The sequence below is a fragment of the Candoia aspera genome, chromosome 16, assembly GCF_035149785.1.
Source record: "Candoia aspera isolate rCanAsp1 chromosome 16, rCanAsp1.hap2, whole genome shotgun sequence".
Classification (NCBI taxonomy): domain Eukaryota; kingdom Metazoa; phylum Chordata; class Lepidosauria; order Squamata; family Boidae; genus Candoia; species Candoia aspera.
In genome coordinates this window covers 11,862,174-11,883,052 of record NC_086168.1, presented here as the reverse complement: position 1 = coordinate 11,883,052, position 20,879 = coordinate 11,862,174, and the positions used below count along the sequence as shown (strand labels likewise).

At 56.6% G+C, this 20,879-nt stretch overlaps 2 protein-coding genes across 3 annotated transcripts; both read left to right on the top strand.

Moving 5' to 3' along the window:
* The first annotated feature begins 10,722 nt into the window (after positions 1 to 10,722).
* LOC134506105 (ficolin-1-like) lies at positions 10,723 to 14,917 on the top strand. Its single transcript, XM_063316144.1, is given in 11 exon segments — positions 10,723 to 10,840; positions 10,962 to 11,003; positions 11,006 to 11,071; positions 11,387 to 11,440; positions 11,705 to 11,740; positions 12,144 to 12,179; positions 12,680 to 12,715; positions 13,177 to 13,304; positions 13,898 to 14,027; positions 14,303 to 14,437; positions 14,596 to 14,917. Coding segments are annotated over 11 exon segments (1,002 nt in total). The 5' UTR covers positions 10,723 to 10,752; the 3' UTR covers positions 14,847 to 14,917.
* A 1,892-nt stretch (positions 14,918 to 16,809) lies between these two features.
* On the top strand, positions 16,810 to 20,718 carry PAXX (PAXX non-homologous end joining factor). Of its 2 annotated transcripts, XM_063316141.1 has the most exons (8): positions 16,810 to 16,940; positions 17,903 to 17,963; positions 18,114 to 18,154; positions 18,807 to 18,997; positions 19,442 to 19,516; positions 19,636 to 19,766; positions 19,883 to 19,970; positions 20,512 to 20,718. In XM_063316141.1, exons 1-8 carry the CDS (start codon positions 16,849 to 16,851, stop codon positions 20,532 to 20,534), a joined length of 702 nt encoding a protein of 233 aa, XP_063172211.1. In that variant the 5' UTR covers positions 16,810 to 16,848; the 3' UTR covers positions 20,535 to 20,718. The 2 variants fall into 2 exon arrangements, with proteins under 2 accessions (XP_063172211.1, XP_063172212.1); XM_063316142.1 differs by lacking the exon at positions 19,636 to 19,766 and having other exon boundaries at positions 16,816 to 16,940; positions 20,512 to 20,717.
* The last annotated feature ends 161 nt before the right edge of the window (positions 20,719 to 20,879 follow it).

The window sequence follows — 20,879 nt, the reverse complement described above, 5'->3', positions numbered from 1 at the left end:
GCCACAATTTGGGGAAAGTGCTCCAAAAGGGAAAGTGGCAGTCCTTCTTGGGAAGACTCTGCCGCCTCCTATTTATGACCCTGTGGAAAAAGGGGCCAAGCACACCTTCACCCTGGCCACGTGCAGTTGCTGGCATTGCCTCGCACCATGCTGGGGTGCATTTACAATTCACAGGGATTGGGGGGCTGCCCATTTGCCCGAAAACTGGGAGAGGCAGCACCCCCAATTCCACTCACTGGTTTCTTTCCTCTCAGGTGACCTAAGCGGAGGTCTCAAAGTTGCAGGAGCAGCGTCTGGTCGCGCTTCGGCTCAGCTAAAATTTGAGGGAGAAATCTGAATAAACAGACTCACCTCCTCTCTCGCCTGCGACTCTTATTTCCGCCACCTGCCCTTTCCCGCTGTGGGGTGATCTTGATCTACGGGCTGGAGGCGGGGGAAGATCCAGCAGCGGGGGGGATGAGGGGCAGACCTGAATTTAAAAAACAGGGGGTGCGAAATATGGAGGGACTAGCAGATGAGCTGGCCCAACCAGGCCACCCCCAGGCTCTTCCTTCGGGACTTTGCCCCCCTCCGTGGGGCAGGGCAAGGTTGTCTCCCTGGGAAAAGTGCCCCAAGTCTCTGACCCGGAGGAAATACAGGAGGGGGGATCCTCCCCTGTAGTCTGACACACAGAGGGCAGAGGTGCTGTGCTCAGAAGAGATGCGCCAGGCCTGGGGAATCCCTTTCTTCTGCCCAGCCGGGCTGGTGCCAGCAACAGCTCCCTCTCTTTGCCAACGCCGAGATTTCTTGCTGCCTGCCCTGGGAGGTGCTCCTTGCTCCCCTGGACCTGCTCCTCCTCTGGACTATTTCAAAGCAAGAAATGGTTAAACTCACATACATCAAAAGGTTTCAGGCACTCTCAGAATGTCTTAACGCACCCAATGGGGTTTTAACACGACAGCTGGGCATTGATAAGGTGTTTGCCAGCGATCCCACTCGTGTGTAACCTGCGTCCGCACAACCAACCTGTCCTCCCCTCCCTCCCTTTACATCCTCCAGCAGTCAAAGCACTCTGTGCCTTTGAATAAAATGTCTGAGTCAGAAAAGGGGCTACCAGATTCCTGGTTTTTTGCCACCATAGACTCACACAGCTCTCTGGCTAAAAAGCCTCACCACGCAGCCTTCTTTGGGGACACGAGGTGGAGAATGGGAGGCAGGCCGCTTCCAGCCGTTTCAACTGGTAGGCAATTGCAGCCATTTCAAGCAGGCAGAAACCACGAAAAACGTGTGGCTCTTTTCCCACACGGGAGCAAACCCACGGGCCTCTTGCTGGTCTGGGCTGCAAAACTCCAGCACACCACTAGGTGGCAGCAGGGGCACACAGAAAAGTCAAACATCTGGCAACCCAGACACAGCAGCCCAACTCCTAACACAATGAGTTGATGCTGAAGACGATATGCAGCTGCTTCTGAAGACAGGAGCCCCTCTAAAGGAATAGTGGACGACCCCTTATAGTATTCTTTGGCCACCAGGGTTGGGAATGTTGAGAAATCAGACGAAAGGAAAGGTGGCAGGGAGGGAAGAGGGGGAAAACAAAGAGAGAGAGGAAAGCTTCGTTCTTATTCCTGAAGTTCTTCAGGTTGCCCAAGAGACAAACCAAGTGAATTCTGTAGCCTCCTTGCATGCAGGGAATTCTAGGAGCTGCCTTCTCAACTTATAAAGGATGCTGTTCTGGTGGGGTGGGGGGAGAAGTGATGCACTGATGATGTTTCATTACTGGACTAGGTAACATCTGCAAACCAACCACCCAGAGGGCACTGACTGCGCAGGTAGGAAAGTCTTGGGCCCCACGGGATGCTTGGGCCTCTATTCCCATCTGCGAAGCCTCAGGCCATTCAGGTCACGGTGAGGTGGCCCAGCCCTTGGTCACAGCTAACCTCCTTCCCGTTTCTTTCAGCATGGAACATCCTGTTCCTGAGTTTTCCATGTGTGCCCACCAGCGGAACAGCAACTTCTGCAAACAAGAACTGTATCTCTTGTCTTCCTCCCCGATGTCTCCCCTGGAGGTGGGGTAGATTTGCTCTGATGACCTCTGGGCAGATAAGCCACAGGGTCTAAAGCGAAACAGCGCCGCCAGGAGCAGGGATCGTTCTCCTTGGCATCGGAAAAACCTCCCCTCAATCAGCCAGGGTGAGAACTGAGCTCCTGACCTTTTGGCTGGCCCTGGCTGGCATCGGCATCCCAGCGGCCGATGCTCCCGCACAGCCCAACTTTGACGTGATGAAGACAACCGTTGACAGGGAGGGGGTCCACCTGGCCGCTGGCAGAGAGCAGGCCTCGGGCACTGTCTACCTTGGCCCTTCCAGCAAGGGAACGGCCTCTTGGCTCAGAAGGACCTGGACCAGCCCATCTGCCCCAACGCTCCTCCAGAAGCGTCTAGAACAACGAGCATCTCAGCCCTGCAGATTCCACACCCTGGACCTCTCACTGTCCCATAAAATCTGGGTTGGCTGCCCAGGTGCCCTCAGCTGCTGGCAACCCCAAGGCCATTCTGGGTCTGCTCCGCCTATTGACTCTCGTCTACCTCCTCTGGGAAGTGGTGCCCACTTCAAATGGTGTCAGATAGTGGGCAGGGAAAGGGTGTCATCATGGTTTCACGACTGGCCACACCAGGCAAAGATGGAGAGCTGCCCATGGATGTCACAATAGTCAAGTAAGCACTCTTGAACCTGAGGCCACTGGCTGCTCGAGGAGATCCATCGCGGCCCCTTTTCCATTTAAGCACATTCCTGGTGAAGCAGCCCCCCTGCCAACCTGCAGCCTTGACCCCAAGGTTGGCACGAGCATGGCCAGCCCACCTGAAGCAGCTGCCAACCTTCCTGGGAGCACAGCCTGTGGCTGCAGAGAGCACATCGCCGCCCCCCACTCTTTCCCGCCCCCTGCTGAAAATCAATCCCGCTGTTGGAATCAGTGCTTTCACCGTGCTGGCTGGGGATAAGGGGAGGTGGGATTCCAAGCCCCTGGAAGGCCAGGGGGTGGGGTGGGGTGGGGAGCTAGTCCGGATTTACACGGTGGGGCTCTTCCTTGCTTGCAGGAGTCCATATTATTCTGTTTGTCTCCATCTTTTCAGAGACGGAAAGTGCCACCTGGAAACAAACTTCCAGGCAGTGGCCCACCAGGGAAGTTCACAACTGTGGGCAAGGCTGGCGACTGTTCTCTGAAGAGGGAGGGGACTGGAAGCAGCGTCGATGCCCACCAGGCGCCCTTGGATCACCTGGCAGTTGGTAAGAACGGTTCACACAACTTGCCCAGCAGCTCATGCAGAGAACTATCGATGGTGGCATCTCCCCTGGTCAATATTAACCTTCGGCTTAGCGGGTCAAGCAAACCCCAGAAGTGGGTCAAGACACTAACTGGGTTAAAGACGTTCCATGAGTGCAGCCATGACATTGCAACCTTAATGGGTATGGCTGAATTAAACTGCCTCAAAAATAGACAGAAAAGACCCCCCCCACACACAGGTTCCTTTTACTGCTGGGCTCTGCAAAGGGGGGGGGGGAGCTGAACCATCCAAGGATGCACCACCTGTGTTTCCTTGGGAACCTCCGACGGTGCCAGTGTGCTAATAAATCAGAATGAAGTTTAAGTTACAAGAAGAAAGAAGTGTATGTTTATGTGCCCCACTTTGGAGGGGGATTGGCTTTCTCTGAAGGAAGAGAGAGTTTCCTGGAAAGGGAGGAAGGGAGAGTTTGCATCCTGCAAAAGATGGAGAGGGTTTGCATCGGGGAGACAGATCCTGCAGGGTAACACCGCAATCAACCACATTCTCCATCTGGAAGGTACGATTTCTGGGGGCTGGAACCTGCGCCTGGGGGGTGGCCTGAATGCCCCCTCCAGCTTTGTGCTTCCAAGATTCGAGCTACCTGGACCAGCAAGGAGGAAGATGCCTCCTTTTATCCCCAGAAGGCTGACTCCCCTTAAAACTCCTGAACTTTTTCCTGGGGGGCTGTTTTTGATTCCGCTCCACCCGACAGTGTGTGGGTGTGACGTTCACTGGGTCAAGCAGAAGGGCCGCTGACCTGAGCCCAAGCTCCATTCAGACATTCGGTCCTGGGAACACTTGCACACGCACACCCTACCAAGCCACAGACTTACCTGGATCCAGGGCAGGAACAAAGCGCCTCAGACGACGCGAAGGAAAGAGTCAGGAAGGTCTCACAGACCTGGGATTCCCGGTGGACCAGAGGGTGTAACGTTAATGGGCCAGAACAGCTGCTGCTGGTTTCCTCTTTCTCCGCGGAGTAGCCTCGATGCTCTCCACCTGCCTGCCCTCCCCAACCTGGAAGCCCTGGAGGCGCTTCCATTCCAGCTCCCAGAATCCTCAGCAAGAGCCAGCCTGGCAGAGGATTCTGGGACACCACACATCCACCAGGCTCCCAGCGCAGGCAAGGCTGCTGCAGAACTGGTTCTTTCTTAACCTCACATGGGCAAGAGCAACCTTGCCCTGCGTTAAAGCCACCCTGCTTCATCGCCTGCTGACAAGAGATCAGGACACGGAGTCTGATCAGCTGCATCCAGAATCTGGCAGAGCCAGATATAAATAAAATGTATTTACTTCGCATGGGAGTGTTTATTTAAAGCTACAGGTGTCAGCTAATGTGCCTTAGCTATCATTTGCAATCCACAGTTCTCCAAATTTTGTAGGGCAGATTGTCAGGTTTCTAAACATTAAGCTTATTAGGGAAAAAGTCTACCCAAACACACCTACGTCTGTGAAACAAATGGACAAGAATAAATTTGGCACCGGGCGGCAACGGTGACACAGGCAGGCCAAATGCCAAGCCAGAATGGATTGGTTTGTAGAAACCGTGAATGCAGCTCACTTACAGACTTTAAACAAGTGGAGTGCAAACTTTGAACAAGGAAAATAACAGATGAGCAGAAGTAAGAAGTGAAAGAAAAACGGCATGGCACGCAAATGGAGATGTTTCTTTTGCTCAGGAGCGTGGATCTGTTGGTGGTTTGCATCCTTGACCCCTGAGGAGGGCACAGCAGGGACATCGGTCCCACCTGCCCCCTTTCACTGCAGCTGAGAGCTGCTGTTGGGATCTGACAAAGCAAAAACTTACATACGGATGATTACAGTGAAATGCGTTCATCTTTTATTGAAACCCTTGGGTAAAACTTTGCATAGCCTCTCTCAGTTCCCCTGTTTAATTAAATCAATAAAGTCTCCATTCTCTACTGGAATGATGAGTTTTCTATCTTTCCAGTACTGTTTATGAATTGCATACTCCAGCGATCTTTTTTCTTCTTGTGCTTTTAGAAACTTAATCTTTTTCAGGATCTTTGCAGTCAGCCAAAACAATTACTGTAATTCTGAGCCAACACAGGTGAGCACACACACCTGCACTGGGTGGTCAGAACAGTCCCACTCACATGCAACGATTTCCTGCTTGTCCTGGAAGGCTGGTGTCCGCTCTTGTGCAGCCGATGGGTTGCTAGGCGAACGAGGGGGTTTTGTGGGCAGCAAATGAGGGCCGCTGCTCAAAATAGAGTTGAACTGGGAGCCTCTTTTTAGTGGTTGGGTCCCAGTCCCCCAAAGTGGAAAGGTTATTGGGACCCAAGCCCCCCACAGGGTCACTCTGTCTCCAGATTCAGGCCAGATCCCCTCTGGACAAAACTTTGCCTTTGTACCTCTCCTGTTACCTGCGAAGATTCTGGGGGGCATCAGAAGTGAAGTCCTTGTCTTCCAGACCTCACGGTGAGCCCCCACCCACATTGCTTGGGAGGGAAGGCTATGCTGTCCATGTTCTCTCCGGTGGGAACATCCCATCCCAGCGTGTCCTGGAAATCCACCCACCTGTGATCCAATTTCTGCTGTAAATGATCCACTGCCCTTCTCTTTTGATAGCTTCCTGGACATGGGTGGATTCACCCGGACAAGCTTCCAGGGGATAAAAGCGAGCAGGGAGGCTCAGCACTGAGGACCACAAGACGGTTGCAGAAATGAACGTTCTTCTGGGGAGCCTCCTCTTGGGAAGTTTCTGCCAGCTTGGTGTCGCGGGAGACATCTCCATCCAGCCGGGCTTTGATGCCAGGAAGGTCAGAGCTGAATGTCTCCAGAGCAAGTTTTTCTCACAACTCTAAACTGACCTGACATTGCTGCTGGAGCACCTTGGTGCCCTTCGGGACCCCACTTGGCACAATGGCCAGCTGCTTTGCGCAGTCGGCCAGGAAGGAGATTGGCCCCTGTGCCAGCATAAGAGGTTGGCCCTCCGTGTCCTTGCAGAGGGGGGTCTGTGGGCTGGGTGCCAAGCCACACGAAGGCCAGCTCAGAATCGCTTGGCCCAATGAGGTGGCTCCTCGCATGGAGCGGGGCTGAAGGTGGGTCTCCTGCCATGCCTGGCAAAATAATTTGGATTTTGGAGCCCATCCCCTTCAGCGCTAACAAGCTCTCCCTGTTTTCTTCTTCCTCCTCTTCTTCTAGATTTCTGGGAATTGGTATCCTCTTGCAATTGTAGTTAATGGAGAACTGGAGAAAGACTTCTACCCATTTAAATTTCAGGCCAAAGAGGATGGAAGTTTGATGTTTAGCTTTAATGTTCCTGGGTAAGTTTTCTGGAGCCGTATTGTAAGGAAATGCCATCCGCAACGTGTCGGGGGTTAAAGGCTCTTTTGTAAAGCAACCATCCAGCTCTGTAGCCTGCAGGAAAAGCGCATGGAGTTGGGAGCCCTTGAGATGCTTTGGACCACAATACCCACCATCCCCGATACTGGCACAATGTCTGGCGCTGATATCTGAGTTGCTTGCCCTTGCTGTGGATGTTGGATGGCTGGAAAAGCAAGCATGCTGAAATACACTTCTACCCTGCTTAGAAAATATTGTAAATATTTGGGTTTTCCAAAACTTCAGATTTTTATTTCCGATATTTGACATTTGGAGATTTGGCCGGAAGAGGTGACTGGTGTGCCTTTCATTTTGAAATTCCCTTAAAAAAAAAAAGGCAGCTGGCTGGCCCTCCTTTCCTCCCAGCCCCAGCAGAAGGCGAGCCAGACTCGGTCCCTCGACTGCCATAAAGGTTTGTGTGGATCACTTTCATTTCCAGGGACGGCACATGCGAGACCACAAAGCTCCGGTTCTTTCCACAGAGCCAGCCTGGGCACTACAGATCTGAATGTAAGTGAAGATCGCCCTCTTTCCTTCATCAGGACTTGTGGATGGGCAATTTTTCTCACGGGGCTGGCAACGAAGAGGAAGAGAGGGTTTCCTGCCCAACTTACCACCCTGGTACCCCCGGGGAATTGCCCACCTCCCCACCCACTGGCCCCTCTGCCTCACCCTGCTCCGAAGGGGCTTCAACTGTTGCTTCTCGCAGAGGACAAAAGGCCCCGCTGGGCAAGGAAGGGGGCTGGGAAGGGACGCCCAGGAGAGGATCAGGGTTTCTCCAGGGATGGAGGGGCCCTGCTTGTGGGCTCCTTCCAAGAAGCTTGGGAAATGGGGGGTGACTCTTAACACCCCCCCTGTGCCTGTTTGCAATGAAGTGTCCAGCCCCGTTCACTTTGTGGAGTCGGATTACAACACCTTCTTCATCGCTCACGTCAAGAAGGAGACGGGCAGCTTCCTGGCTCTTGCCGGTAGGTGAGCTGGGTGGGGCAGCTGGCTGGGAGAGACTCGGGGGCGGGGGGGCTGCCCCAGTCTGGACCGTTCTCTAGGCTTCTTGCCCCAAACGGTGCCCCCCCGTGGCAGTGTCAGCCAGGCTGGGATCTCCCCAGCACCCATGCTGCCAAGCGTAGCCCGAAGCCCTTATCCTCTGCCCTCAGTTCTATCCCACCAGGGAGTTGGGGGGGGGGCAAAGCCCTGAGCCACGGCAACCTCCCCACCCCCAAGGTCTCCTGCCAGACCCCACCCCCCAATCTCCTTGTTTGCCTGCAGGCAGGGAGCCGAACCTGACAGATGGTCTGAAGAAAAAAATCAAGGACCTTGCCGTCTCTCTGGGGTTCTCGGCGGACGTCTCACCAACCATCATAAAAGGTAACTTTTTGGCCCTTCAGAATCACCTCTTCTGGGCCCACAGAAACCCTCCTTGGCAAACTTGGGCAGAGTTTGCTCCTTCTGCACACTCACGCAAGTGTCCCAACTTGCAAACGTGTCAAATTCCCTGCAGCGACACGTTTCCAAACCAAAGGGGTGTACAAAGGTGCACGATGGGAATTTGCATGCATGGATCCAGGGAGAAATTCCAACAGTAACAGAGACACCAATGAAAAAGGCGTGACTGCTCAGATGCCAATGAAAATAACCTCCCCCCGTGCGCGTTGTTTTCAGCATGGCACACGTTGAGGGAGGGCATATAAAAATGGTTATGAGAGCCTGGAAACGGCCTAAGAAAAGAGAATGAGGAACCAGCCCCATGGCGCTCGTCGGCCCCTCCTTCAACATCGTGGGATGTGGCATCCACTGGGCCATCGCCGCGCATCCCACGTGCAGAGGGGCAGCTTCTCACCCATCCCACTGGGGTGACCCGTCTCTCTTCTCTTCCGCAGCCTCGTGCTGAGGATGCAGGCCCGACGGGACTTGTGTGTCCATGTGGTCCTCGCCAGGAAAGGTCCCTCAGCGTGCTGACACCCACCCCGCTGGGGAAAGAAGGCGGACCCCCCTCTTTCCAGGGGGGCTCAAAGGAGAGCCCATCTTCCTGCCAGCAGAAGGCAAACGCCAAGCCCTGGCTCTGTTGACTTGCAAATAAACCGCCAAAGGCAGCCTGTCACACCCTTCTCCGAGGTCTCCCTGTTCCTTTCCTGCAGAAGGTGAGCCAGTGGGGTTAGCCTGGGGGCCTGGCCCATGGCCCCTCTCCTGGCCAGGCCCTCGCCTCCCCTGCTGGCTTCACCGGTCCCTTCACTCACGCACACATGGGGGTCAGCTTGGCTTGGCACCGCTGGGGGGCCGTTGGCTCTGCTGGCCCAGCAGAAGCAGTTAAAGCACCCGTCTTTCCACCAGTCAACATGACCAGCCCCAAGGCCTCCGTTTGCTCATCATTGATATCAAAACAAATAAAGTGCAGAGGGCCGAGCTTCCATCTAACAGAATAGAACACCCTGCTGCCCTTCCCTTGGCGTAAGTCCCCCTCTTGCCATCCCTGCCAGCCACAAAGAACTTTTCCCAAGCAGGCACTCTTAATTCCTATTGCTCAGTGATTGTCTTCAACAGCTGACGGTTCCCAATTTAGCTGGAGCAGGCAAAATCTGGCAACTGGCAAGACTTGGGCAAGCAGTTATGTTGCCTGATGGATTTCTTTGTGGATTAATCCATAGAATAACTTTATTTGGACAAGAACCTCGAGATCTGAAGGTCAAACTTCCCTTTCCCAATTAGAGCCACATTCTGCATTCCGGCTTGCACTGAAAACGGAACCACTTGGATTCAGCACCCCTTAAAGGTGCCACAAAATTACACCCCATTTCAGCAACCATCTGTGGCTCTGCTGCCCTCTTACGAAAAACAGGAAGCCTGTCTTTGGAAAACCATGAAAATAAAGCCAAAAAAGGGACCAGGCCCCGAGGGGCTCCTTGGAGGGCACTTGTTTCTTCACCCCCGGGCCCTTTGCCTGGGCACCTGCTGGACTGTGAGCTGGGGGCAGGAGATGCATGGGCCAGAGCTGTACCTCCCCTTTCTGGAGCCATGCTGGCTGAGGGTGAGGGCAGCAGGGGAAAAATATCCAATCTCATATAATTCTTTCCACCTCTCCCAATGGCTCTTAGGCGTGCTTACTCTTATCCACATTATATCTTGGCACCATCGTGCCACTTCCAATTTAACCCACATGTTCACAACACCACGCGAGAATGGTTAGACCTAGACCGAGGGTGGCCTTGTGCATCCAGCCCACCCACCCACCTGTCTCTGCTGCAGAAGGGCAGGACTTCAAAGACAAAATCTGTGCCCAAAGGAGACCTCCTCTAGTGGCCTTTGCCAGGACATCCCAAAGGCAGAGGAAGGACGCATCTCCTGGCGGTTTTTTGGACGGTTCTCATAGCTCCATTTTGGCCACCGGAAACCAGCAGCAGCGCAGGCACGAACGGGCCCTTTCCTTCCTGGGATTCACAGCAGCTGACAAGACCTTCTCCTTGCCCTGTTGCTTTTAATCTTTCAGCCATCTTGTCCCTATTTCTACCAAATCAGAAAAGTTACATCGTGGTTTTTTGTTACTTGGTGCACATGTGTTCCCAAATGTGAAGTTGGGCAGCTTGTAAGAGTCGTTTTAAAAAAATGGAAAATCAGGCAGGAACTTGATTGGTCTAAATCTGAGAAAATGTCCCAAGAGGAAAGAGAAGCTGTAGCTGTGTTTCCGTACAATGAATGTTGCAAAACCAGCTGAACAAGTTTAGTTCTTAACCAAAGTTTGCATAATTTTGCAGTTTGATCACGATCGATAAGGATAACTTTGGCACTATTGGTTCCTTACTCTGAATTGAAAATTTGGTTCTGTTTATGACCAACCAGCAGGAAAAGGGGACCACCTGGAGACATCTCATTGTTGTAATAATCCAACTTTTCCTTGAGGCAGATGAGCCTGTCTCCCTCCGGAAATGAGGAAGAATTACCCCATGTACAGTTTAACCAACAGGCGTGTGCCCTGATGAACAAGGAAGAAGTTTGCAGTGTTGTAACTGTTGACTTTGGAGTCCCCACTTTAAAAAAAGGGGGGGGAACCGCTTGCATGTAGAAAAGCCGGAGGGGCCAGTGCAGGCTGCAGCCAGAGCTGAGGTGCCACGATGAGGAGAGCTGGCGAGCGAGCAGGCCTCCTCCTGCTTGGTCTGATGATCGCAACCTGTGGAGTGGCCCTGGAGCCCTCCTGCCCAGGTGAGCAGCAGGCAGGTTGGCTCTGAGGATGGGTGGCACTGCCACCCTTCAGAGGTGGGATGTTTAGCTTTGCTCAAAAAAAAAGTGGTGGTTCATCCCAAATATTCTTCTTCCTTTCCAGAAGCACAGGTGGTGGGCCTGGGTGGCAATGAGAAGATAGCCTCTGGGGATGTCCAGGCTTCCCTGGAGCAGCAGGGCCCCAGGGGACCCCGGGCATTCCTGGGGCCAAAGGTGGGTCTGTTGATGGAGGGGCTGAGCTGGCTGATTAATCCGCACAAATACACTGAACAATAAACTAATGCCAATGGTTGGATTTTTAGAGCACCAGAGCTGGCCCAGTGGGGGAACGGGGCCCCTTTCTTCCTGGCACTCGATCTGTCCAAATTCCCACTTCGGAAGTTGGCATTTCCTTGGGGTTAGCTGTCTGCTCTGGTTTACGCATGTGTAAAATGCAGAGCGGTTGGCAGGGGGCTGCCCTCCAAGCCACCTTTTAGGACCCCAGCCCCTAACCATGACCCCTGGTAAGTGGGGGCTTTTCCTTCATAGGCGAAAAAGGCTTGCAGGGAATCCCTGGGAAAATTGGACCTCCTGGGGTAAAAGGTAAGGTGGCCACAAGAGGGACCCTGGGGCTGGGGGTGCAGCTGGTGGAGGTTTGTAGAAAGAGGACATTCCCGAAGGAGAGACCCTAAACCTGGGGGGGCAGGGCTGGGTTGCCTGAGTCAGAAGGCCAAACCGCCCCACCCGCCCCAGACCCCCACCAGTCAGCTCTCCTTCGCTGCGGGCAGGAAAATACATTGGCGTCTCCTGGCCTGGGACAGGCTGAGTGCAGGAGGGCTGAACTGATTTTCTTCCCCTTTAACCCAGGAGAAAAAGGTGCTGTGGGAAGCCCTGGGGCAAGAGGTAAGCGTCTGGTTGTGCTGCCCTGGGACGGGCCCCCTCGTTCTCACCCTTGGGGCCATCGCAACCGCTAACAGGGGCCACAACAGTTTGCAAATCACAAACCATTCTGCTAGGTTTTGCAATAGTTGAAAAAGCTGAGCTCAACCACTCCTGAGGCCATTTAAAAAAGGAGGGGACCCCCTTGTAAATTACTTCTGGGGGCCATGGGGTGAGCAGCCTGTGGGGGGGCTCCTGGTGTTGGGGAGAGTGTGTGAACCCCTCTTCCCCCAGATTCTATTGGACAGATGGCCTCTCTCCTGTGCTGTTCTCCCCGGGGAGGGTGCTTCTTTCTGGGGTTCTGCCCACAAGGGGGTCCTTGGCACCCCAGAAACAGGAGGAAAGCTGTTTCTCTTTTGATCCCCAGGAAATAAAGGTGATGTGGGCAACAAAAGAGAAATTGGTAAGAAGTGCAGCCCTGCAAGGGCAACGGCAGCATGAGCTGCTGTGGATCGGGGCACTTCTTTCAAGCCTAAGGGGGCCCTGGTTGTGTCGTGTTATGCGCAGCTCAGCCCCCCATGAGCCTTGAAGTTACAGCATAAAGGGGCTCCTGGCAGGGGCGCCCCAGATGCTGTTACCCCAAGTGCGGCTGAGCCTCAGCTCAAGTCAGCAAGGGGGGGTCCTTCCCCCTGAGGACCTTGCCTGCCACCTGGGGGGGTGGGGTTGTTCCATGGGGGTAGGAAATGGCTGTAAATCCCAAAGGAATGAACAGGTGACCCTGGAAACGAGGAGGTCTTTGGCCCAGCCCTCCAGAATTTGCCCCAGCGTACATTCTGTCCAGAGGCTCACAAGCATGGGACACCGTTTACGAGCAGGACGCCTAATTGCCGGAGACAGTGAAGGAGGCACTCCTGAGCAAATAGGCTGAGCTGTGGCTTTTCTTCACTCCCCTCTTTCCTGCAGATGAGAAGGGGCTGGACACTCTCCAGTGCAAGCGAGGTAAGCAGGTGCCCCCTCCTATCCGTTTTGTTCTGTCCCCCCTCCAACATCCTAAAAAGCCAACGCCGCGGCCAGGTAGAGGGGGCAAACTCGGTCCCAAACACAGTTCTGGCATCTGCAGGATCCACGTCTGCCCATGAGCAGACAGACTTGCCTCTGCTTCAAAATGGGAAACATGAAAAATCGGTTTGCCCTAAAAAAGGCTTAATTTTTAAAAGAAAAATTGCCAAAACATTTCAAGGGCGGAAATCCAGCCCACCCGCCCAATGTTGAGAGTAGCCCCCATCCCCAACACACCTCACCATGCTGCAACCATTTGGCCCGCTCAACCAGCCAGATGCCTGTTGCCAACCAGGCTCCCACCACTGAGCCAGCCCCTCAGGCATAAGAGTGGCGAGTGGCGTTTTGGCAAAGGCCCTGGCAAACGAAGCGCCCACATCTCTTGCCCCGTTTCTGCCCAGGTGCCCGAAACTGCAAAGAGCTCTTGGCCAAGGGGGTGGTCCTGAGCGGCTGGTACACCATCTACCCCCAGGACTGCCAGCCCCTGCAGGTGCTGTGCGACATGGACACCGAGGGAGGCGGATGGATCGTAAGTCCGGCGAGAGCGGCTCTGCCCAGACACAGCCAAGGTGTTGCACGCTTCTTACCGTTCTGCCACTGAGGCAGGCTTTACTCAGGGAAGGGAGGTCAGCCCCAGAGCAAAAACACTCAGGATCTTCACATTACTGCTAGCCCATCTTTTGCCAGAAATTGAAAGAACCAGGAAACTGAGTCTTTTTCAAGACAAGGATGGTGGCCGGAGGGACAATAAAGTAGACTTAGTTCATCTGGGTGTGCTTCCTGTCTAGACTACCTTGCAAGGCTGACACCAGCCTACGGGTTCCCCAGGTTCTGACATGATCCGATTTTTATTTTCTGAGGCTCTAACAGCAGGGGTGCTGCTGCGAGGCCATGGCCGATCGCTGCTGGGAACTGAACTGCAGGGCCCCGAGAGTGGGAAGGCCCCACCAGGGCCACGAAGCCCAACCCTGCTGGGCAGCAGAAATAGAGACGTCCCACAGGGTCTCTCTCTTTCAAGGGCTTCGTTGTCCCCTGGGTTCCTTTGGGAAATGCCGCGGGGAAAGCCTTAGATTTTGGGGCCTGTCCCAGCGGGAAGGTTAAGAGCCCCATTTCTGCCCGCAGGTCTTCCAAAGGCAGTCAGACGGCTCGGTGGATTTTTACCGGGACTGGGCTTCCTACAAGAGAGGCTTTGAAAGCCAACTCACAGAATTCTGGCTGGGAAACAACAATATCCACCTCCTGACCTCTCTGGGTAACTGGCCGCTCCCTGCACCCTCTGCATTTCTTTCTGCTGCCCTGAACTCTCTGGCTGGAGAGCAGCAGCACGGACTGCTGCGGGGGGGCAGCGATGCAGGTCCCTCGCTGGGAAGAGCCTTGAGCAGGCCGTCGCGCCGCTCTGCAGGTGGAGTGACCGCCAGGGAGATGCTGTGCGGGGCTGCAGCTGGACACATATCTCCAGGCTGTGTGCACCAACTGGACTGTGCATTTGTGCAGGCACACGCCCTTAATTCTTCGGTTCCCTCCTAGGAGAGAACGAACTGTGCGTTGACCTTGCTGATTTCAACAACGAACATTCCTTCGCCAAATACACGTCCTTCCGGGTGGTAGGGGAAACTGACCAGTATCGGCTGACTCTGGGCGCCTTCAGCGGGGGCCCTGCAGGTGAGCCCCTGAGAATGTCAAGGGGGGAATAAGTGCCCTTCTCCACGAACCTCCCCAGGCTGGGCAGGGACAGGTCAACACCCTCCTGGCTGGCTGGTGCCCTGGATATGGCCCGGGCCAAGGGGCCTTCCTGGTGCCCACCGTCCTCTTCCTCCCAGGCGACTCGCTCTCTGGCCACAACAACATGCCCTTCTCCACCCGAGACAAGCAGCAGAACCCCAAGAACTCCAAATGCGCCGAGGTGTACAAAGGGGCCTGGTGGTACAACGTCTGCCACACCGCCAACCTCAACGGGAAATACCGCCTTGGAGAACACAAGTCCTTCGCGGACAGCATCAACCGGAAAACAGGGAAAGGCTACAACTACTCCTATAAGCGCTCCGAGATGAAAATCCGGCCGCTGGTGTAGGCGGCTCTTTCGGTCGATGGTGATTTCTTTCTGAGGGGTTCCAAAGGGCACCTAGTCCATCCCCAATGAGCTAAGCCTCCGCTTTTGATTTGCTACCTTGACGGATTGTATTTTATTCCTGCTTCATTTACATGATTGAATAATCAAAAACAGCTACTCCTGAGTGTCATTGCAGGGAGTGGGGAGGCTTTTCCACTTGTCTCCCTTCATCTCTGCTGGAGTTGGGTGGCCAATAAATGTCAAACCAACATATGTTATCTGCAGCCCAGCATCACCTTCCCTCCCAAGCAGTGTGGGTGGGGGCTCACCGTGAGGTTCAGAAGACAAGGACTTCACTGCTGATGCCCCCCAGAATCTTCGCAGGTAAAAGGAGAGGTACAAAGGCAAAGTTTTGTCCAGAGGGGTGTGAGAAGAGCTTGTTCCAAGGGTTGCCTTATTTTGGGGCCTGACTCCTTTTAGCCTCCCAGCCCAAGCGCCCCCCTTGCTGAGGCCAACAAGAACACCCCCCCCCCCCGCAGAACATGAATGAAAAACTCGCACAAAAAATCCATCCAAGCACATCCGTGACAAGAATTCAGCATTCTCCTTGGCCTGAAAGAGGGTTCTTCGGCCTACTGTGCAGAAAGGTGCTTCGGCCTCCCTCCCTGCTCACCTTTGGCTACCTCTGGGGGGTGGGGCGGGCGAGTCCCACGGGTCAGCGCACTTCTTCAGCTGCCTCTGGCTCATTGTGTAGCTGGGCACGGAAGCCACACCTGCGGGAGCCCAACAAGGGAAAGATCGCGCTGAAATTGTATTTTTTCCCCATCCAAGCGGTCCTCCATCGGAGTCGGGGTGGCAAACGCCGAAAGGGGACACTGGATCTCCAACCGGAGCCCCCAGCGGGCTCCCATGCCGCGGGCCGATCTGACCCACGGGCCGCCTGGGACGAAAGGGGGCCGAGCCTCCTCCGGCAATACCCACCCAGAGAGAAGAGCCAGCTCCAAGGGGGGGCGACGCGTTTCCTGAGAACGGCAAAGGCCACTCCGGCGCCTGCGCGGACAGACAAGAGAGGCTCAGCCAGCCTCTGGACGGCCCACGCCGGCCCGCCTCCCCCCCCCCCCGTCCCCCGCGGCTGCCCCCGCAAGTCGGCCAGTGCACCGGGGGGCGGCGTTCGGGATTCAAAGCTCGCCGGGAAGCCGCGCGGCCCCTGAGCGACGCTGCGCGGTCTCCGGGGCTCCGCTGCGGCTCTCCCGGGACAGAAGAGGACCGCGGGGGACGGGGGGGGGGCAGCCCGGACGACTCCGGGCGAGCCAGTCACGACGTCTCCGGCCAAGGCTCGGGGCCCCCCTCCCCCGTGACCCTCGCGCCTTTAACACCCGTCGCGCGTTCCCTTCCGACGCCCGCGGGGGCCCCCCGCCTGGCCCCGTTTACCCGGACGCAGCCAAAGGACGCCCGCGCACCCCAGCCCGGCGCGGCTTACCCAGGGCGAGCGCGGCCAGCCCCTTCAGGCGCACGAGAGCCCGGCACGCGGCGGATTCCTGCGGCAAGGGGCAGAAGCGTCCGGGTCAGAGCCGGGGCCGCCGGGCAGCGCGGTCCCCTCCCAGCCCCGTGCCAGTGGGGCCGCCGGTGGTGCAGCCCGCCCGCCCCGGCCTCCCCCGCGCCCGGCGGCTGCCTCTCCCCCCCGCGTCGCCCCGGGGCCCTGACGCGGGACGCCGCCGGCCGAGCCGGGTGCGCCTGCCCGGGCGTGGCGCGCGGAGCCCGGCGCGGCCGGGGGCGCCCGCTCACCGGGCTGGCAGCCGTCGCGGGCGGCATGGCTTCCCTCTCCGGGCGCCGGGCGGGCAGAGCTCCCTCTGCCGGGCCGGCGGAGGCGCCCGGAGCAGCGGCTTTGGAGCTCCGCCGGCAGGCGCCGCTGCGTCGCCCTTCGAAAGGGAGCCCGGCCGCGACGAAGCGCGCCCGCGAGGGCCGGGGGCGGCGATCGGGGGCGGCCGGCCGGGGCGCGAGCCGCCGGGGCCGGGCTCCGCCTATGGCGCCGCCGGGGCCGCTGCGCGTGGTGAGCCACGGAGGGCGGCGGTTCCTCTGCTTCTGCGAGGGCGGAGGCGACTCCCCGCGGCTGCAGTAAGTGCGAAGGCGGCGCTTCGGCGTCGCGACCCTCTCGCGCTCGGCGCAGGCCCCGGCAACCTTTTCGCTGGCCTGCGCCGAAATGCCGCCCCTGAGCGTGTGCAGAGGGCCCGGAAAAGCCCCCTTTCGAGTACCTGGTAGCCCGCGGTACGGGGGCCGGAGAGAACGGCCTGGCGCCGGCCCGGCCCTTGTCCGCTGCCCCTTTGTCGGCTGACAACGCCGCGATTAGGAGCCGGACCCGAGAGCGGGGAGGAAGGGGCGGCAGCTCCTGGGGATTCCGTGGGGCCTCGGAACGCCCTCCTGCCCCCCCCCCGCCGTGTCAAAAAGTGTCACTAAGTTTCCTTGCTTAATACAGAGGAGGAGGAGGAGGAGGCACTGAAGGAATACAATGTATTAATACACTGCTTTGCGTGTCAGTGTAATTCATAGCAATCCTCTCACGCTCAGGTCTTCAGTTTTATTTACTTCCTACATGGAGAGTAATCCCATTAAGGTATTTGAGAGACTGGCACCCTTTGCTCTGGCCCTGACCCGCTTTCAGGAGTGTGTGCCCCCCGCAGACCACCACAGGACAAGGCTGGCCCGCAGAAGCACAGGGGATGATCAGCCCTCCCGGACCCCATCTGCGTGGGGTGGGGGGAGGCAGCAGATCAACACTGAGGGTGGCTGGAAGGGTGACGTCCCCATAACCTAAGAGCGAGCCATCTTCAAAACCAACCTCTGCTTGACTGGGTATTTGGGGGTGGAGAAAAATCGCTCTGCCCATTCTCAGAGGCTCCCATTTTCTGCTGCTCCTGGATCTGGCATCTAGCGCCCCTGAAGAAGCAGAGGAGCAACAGTGCAGCAGCCGGGCCCCTTCTGGGAACCCAGCCACAGCACCCCGGGGCCTGCTTTCCTCTGTTGGGGCCTGCCGCCGAGAAGCCCCATTGGCCACAACCGCATCCCTTCCCTCCCTGCAGGCTGACCGATGCCTGCGAGTTCTGGAGCTGCAGGATCCCTTCGGAGAAGCTGGATGGGCAGGTCTGAAGGGTGGGGCTGCTCTCCCCTCTGGTTCTCCCTGGGCCGGGGTCCCTTGCCCTGGATAGCAGAAGACCCCCTTCCCTGTGTGTGGGGTGAGCCCAGCATGCGTGCGGATGGGAGGAGGTTCACCGCAGCTTTTTCTTTGCGCAGAAGGAGCCCTGCTCTCCGGCCGACTGCCTCTTCAGACTGCGGTGAGTGTGGCTGCCGGCCGTTTATTTATTTTGTATCAAATTTATTCCCCACCGATCTCACTCAGAGAGCGACTCTGGGCGACTCCTGCTGGCTTTTCTCCTAGCAGCTGGCTGGGTGTGGGCCAGGGAAGGGGCGCCTCTGCTCCAGCACATTTGCACGAGTTGCAGGGGAGGGGGAGAGCCGAGGGGTTTCCATTCTCCTTTGCGGCACCCCTCCGGCAGAAGGTGGAAGCCCCCCCCCAGATTCCACCGTCCTCTGGCCTGGGGAGGGACCGCAGCTCAGGGCATCTGTGGGTTGGTCTGCCCCCTCCCTAGCTGGCCCAGGAAAGATGCTGTGGAAGGGCAGCCCTGCCGCTTTCTCCTTCCCTTTGGCCATTTCACCGATCAGTGGCCCGTTTTGCCTAATGCCACAGGGGAGTCAGAGAGGAGGAGGAAAGCGAGAACTTCAGTCAGGGGAAAACACCGTCCCTCGCGGAGAGGTGGCGCCATTTATAGTGTGCTTTTATCCACCACCACCGTTGACTCCCCAGAACGGAAGTTAATTCGCTTCCTCTGTCTCCAGCGGCATGGCTGCGCTTGCCCCAGGCCCTCCGCTGCTTCCTGGCCCCCCCGGCACTTAATTGCAGGACAGTGACGCCTCGCCTCTTTGCAGGAAACTCGTGCAGGGCCAGCCACCTGCCCTCACCCTCCACGACGGCGGGGCCACACTGCGGGTCCAGGACGGCGGGCAGAGTGTGACCTTCGACCTCTGCAAAGCCCCGCCCTCCGAGGCCAGGAGGCAGCTCCAGGACCTCACCTTCGGCCTGGTGGAGCAGCTGCAGACGCTGGAGAAACGCCTGGAAGGTGCCTCGCCTAACCGGGGCTAGGCAGACTCAGCCCTGCTCCTGGGAGGCAAGACCCCCAAAGACCATGCTGCTTAACCAAAATGAAGCAGCAGCAGAAAGAGCTGAGGTCCTTCCTAGAGAAAGGGGAGCAGCAGCGGGATGCACAGGGCAGATCTCTGGCTTTTAAGTAGCCATAGCGGGAGCGGGGAGGCAGCAGAGGACAGGCACGGCACGCGTGTGCGCGTCTGTGAATGGAGCATCCCTTGAATGCTGTCGAAACTCGCCAAGGCAGCTTAAGTGTGTCCGAAGGAACGTTTTGCCCCAGCCAAAATATGGCCCGGGGGCTGCGCTTCAACCAAAGGAAGAGGCCCCTTTTGGCCTGGGATGGCCTCTGGGTCCAGGGGAGATGGGCGGGTGGGGGGGGCACCACGGCCTGACTGCTGCTGCTGCTCCCCTCCCCCAGAAAGCGCTGCCACCTCCATGGCGCTCGGGAGCCCGGAGAAGAAGAGCTCGCCAAGCCAGAGTCTCTTGGAAGCAGGTAAGGGGTGACACCCAGCCAGGAGGGTGCATTTCCGCCCCGCCTAGTCCAACCAGAGGGAAGAAAGCTGACCCAACTGTGCCCCCAGCCCCTCCCTTTCAAACTATCTGGCTTCCCAGGCCTGAAAAACCAGATTCTGGAAACCCAGTTATACCTATGCCTCATCCTTCCGAGGGGAAAGGATTTTCTGCAGGGAGAAACGGTCCCTGGGCCGGCTGTGTGCGAATGTCTGCTCCAAACTGCTGGGAAGGTAGGCCTGCCATAGCAGTTCCCCCAGAACAGCCCCCCGAGTCTCCCCGCCATTCCCCACGGCCTGCCCGGTTTCCCCAAGGAAGGTGGCGCTGTGATTTCTTTGCCCCTCCACAGACCGAAGCCCACCGAAGCCCAGGGGAGGGGCCGGTCCGAGTAAGAGGCGGCTGCCGGGGGAGTCCCTCATTAATCCCGGATTCAGAAGGTAACCCGTCTGGGCTGTGCGGGGCTGTTTGCTCATATCAGTGTTTCTCGACCTTGGCAACTTGGAAGACATGTGTACTTCAACTCCCAGCATTCCCCAACCTAAAATGGCTCCACATCTTCGGTCAGGGGAAAACACTTGAGGCCTAGAAACCTGCTAGTGAAACTGGGGTGCTCATGCGGGTATGCTAGTCTCCTCCCCGTTTCTGCATCTGGAAGGTGAAACTGGCATTTGAGGGGAATGTGGTGCATGAAGATGATGGGGTGGGATAGCCTTCTCTCCCTAGTTCCCTCCAGATGTTGGACTTGAATTCCCATCATTCCCAACTAGCAGGGGATGATGAGTGTCCAAGTCCAGCATTTCTCAGCAGCCCCAAGTGGGAGAACAAACAGCTTTTCTTCCCCTGCCGGACTCGGTCAATTTCCGCTGCGTCCCGTGAACCCGTCACAGGGCTGGCACAGGAGCGGCTGAGGGAAGTGGCTTCTGAACGTGTGAAGTGGGCCACAAGGATGCCAATACAGTATTTCCCCTTTTGCTCTAGCAAGAAGATCCCGACGGGGGTAGATTTTGAAGATGCCTGAATAGTTTTCCAAATGAAATGGCAAGGATCTACGTCATGGGTGTTTTTAAAATTATTTAAGCGTTACATTGGAAAAGTATTTTTTGTGTGTGCTGTAGAATGAGAATTTCGTGCAAATGTCTCTTTTGGACAATACATGCTTGATTTTATCCACTTTCCATTTTGTGCTTTCTGGGACAAATTCTGGGGCGGGGGGGGGACAGAAATCTTGGAATAGTGGGAATAAATTCTGCTGGAGGGGTTGGACAACAGGAAGAGAGTATTTAAATTCTAAGCAATTCTCCATGTGAAGTTACAGAAGGGCACAAGAATCAGCTGAGTCTTAATTC

Coding starts and splice junctions, on each gene's coding strand:
- PAXX (XM_063316141.1), top strand. CDS start 16,849: ATGGCGCCGCCGGGGCCGCTGCGCGTGGTGAGCCACGGAGGGCGGCGG. Junction 17,964..18,113: donor CGGAGAAGCTGGATGGGCAG/GTCTGAAGGGTG, acceptor TTCTTTGCGCAG/AAGGAGCCCTGCTCTCCGGC. Junction 19,767..19,882: donor TGCTCCAAACTGCTGGGAAG/GTAGGCCTGCCA, acceptor GCCCCTCCACAG/ACCGAAGCCCACCGAAGCCC.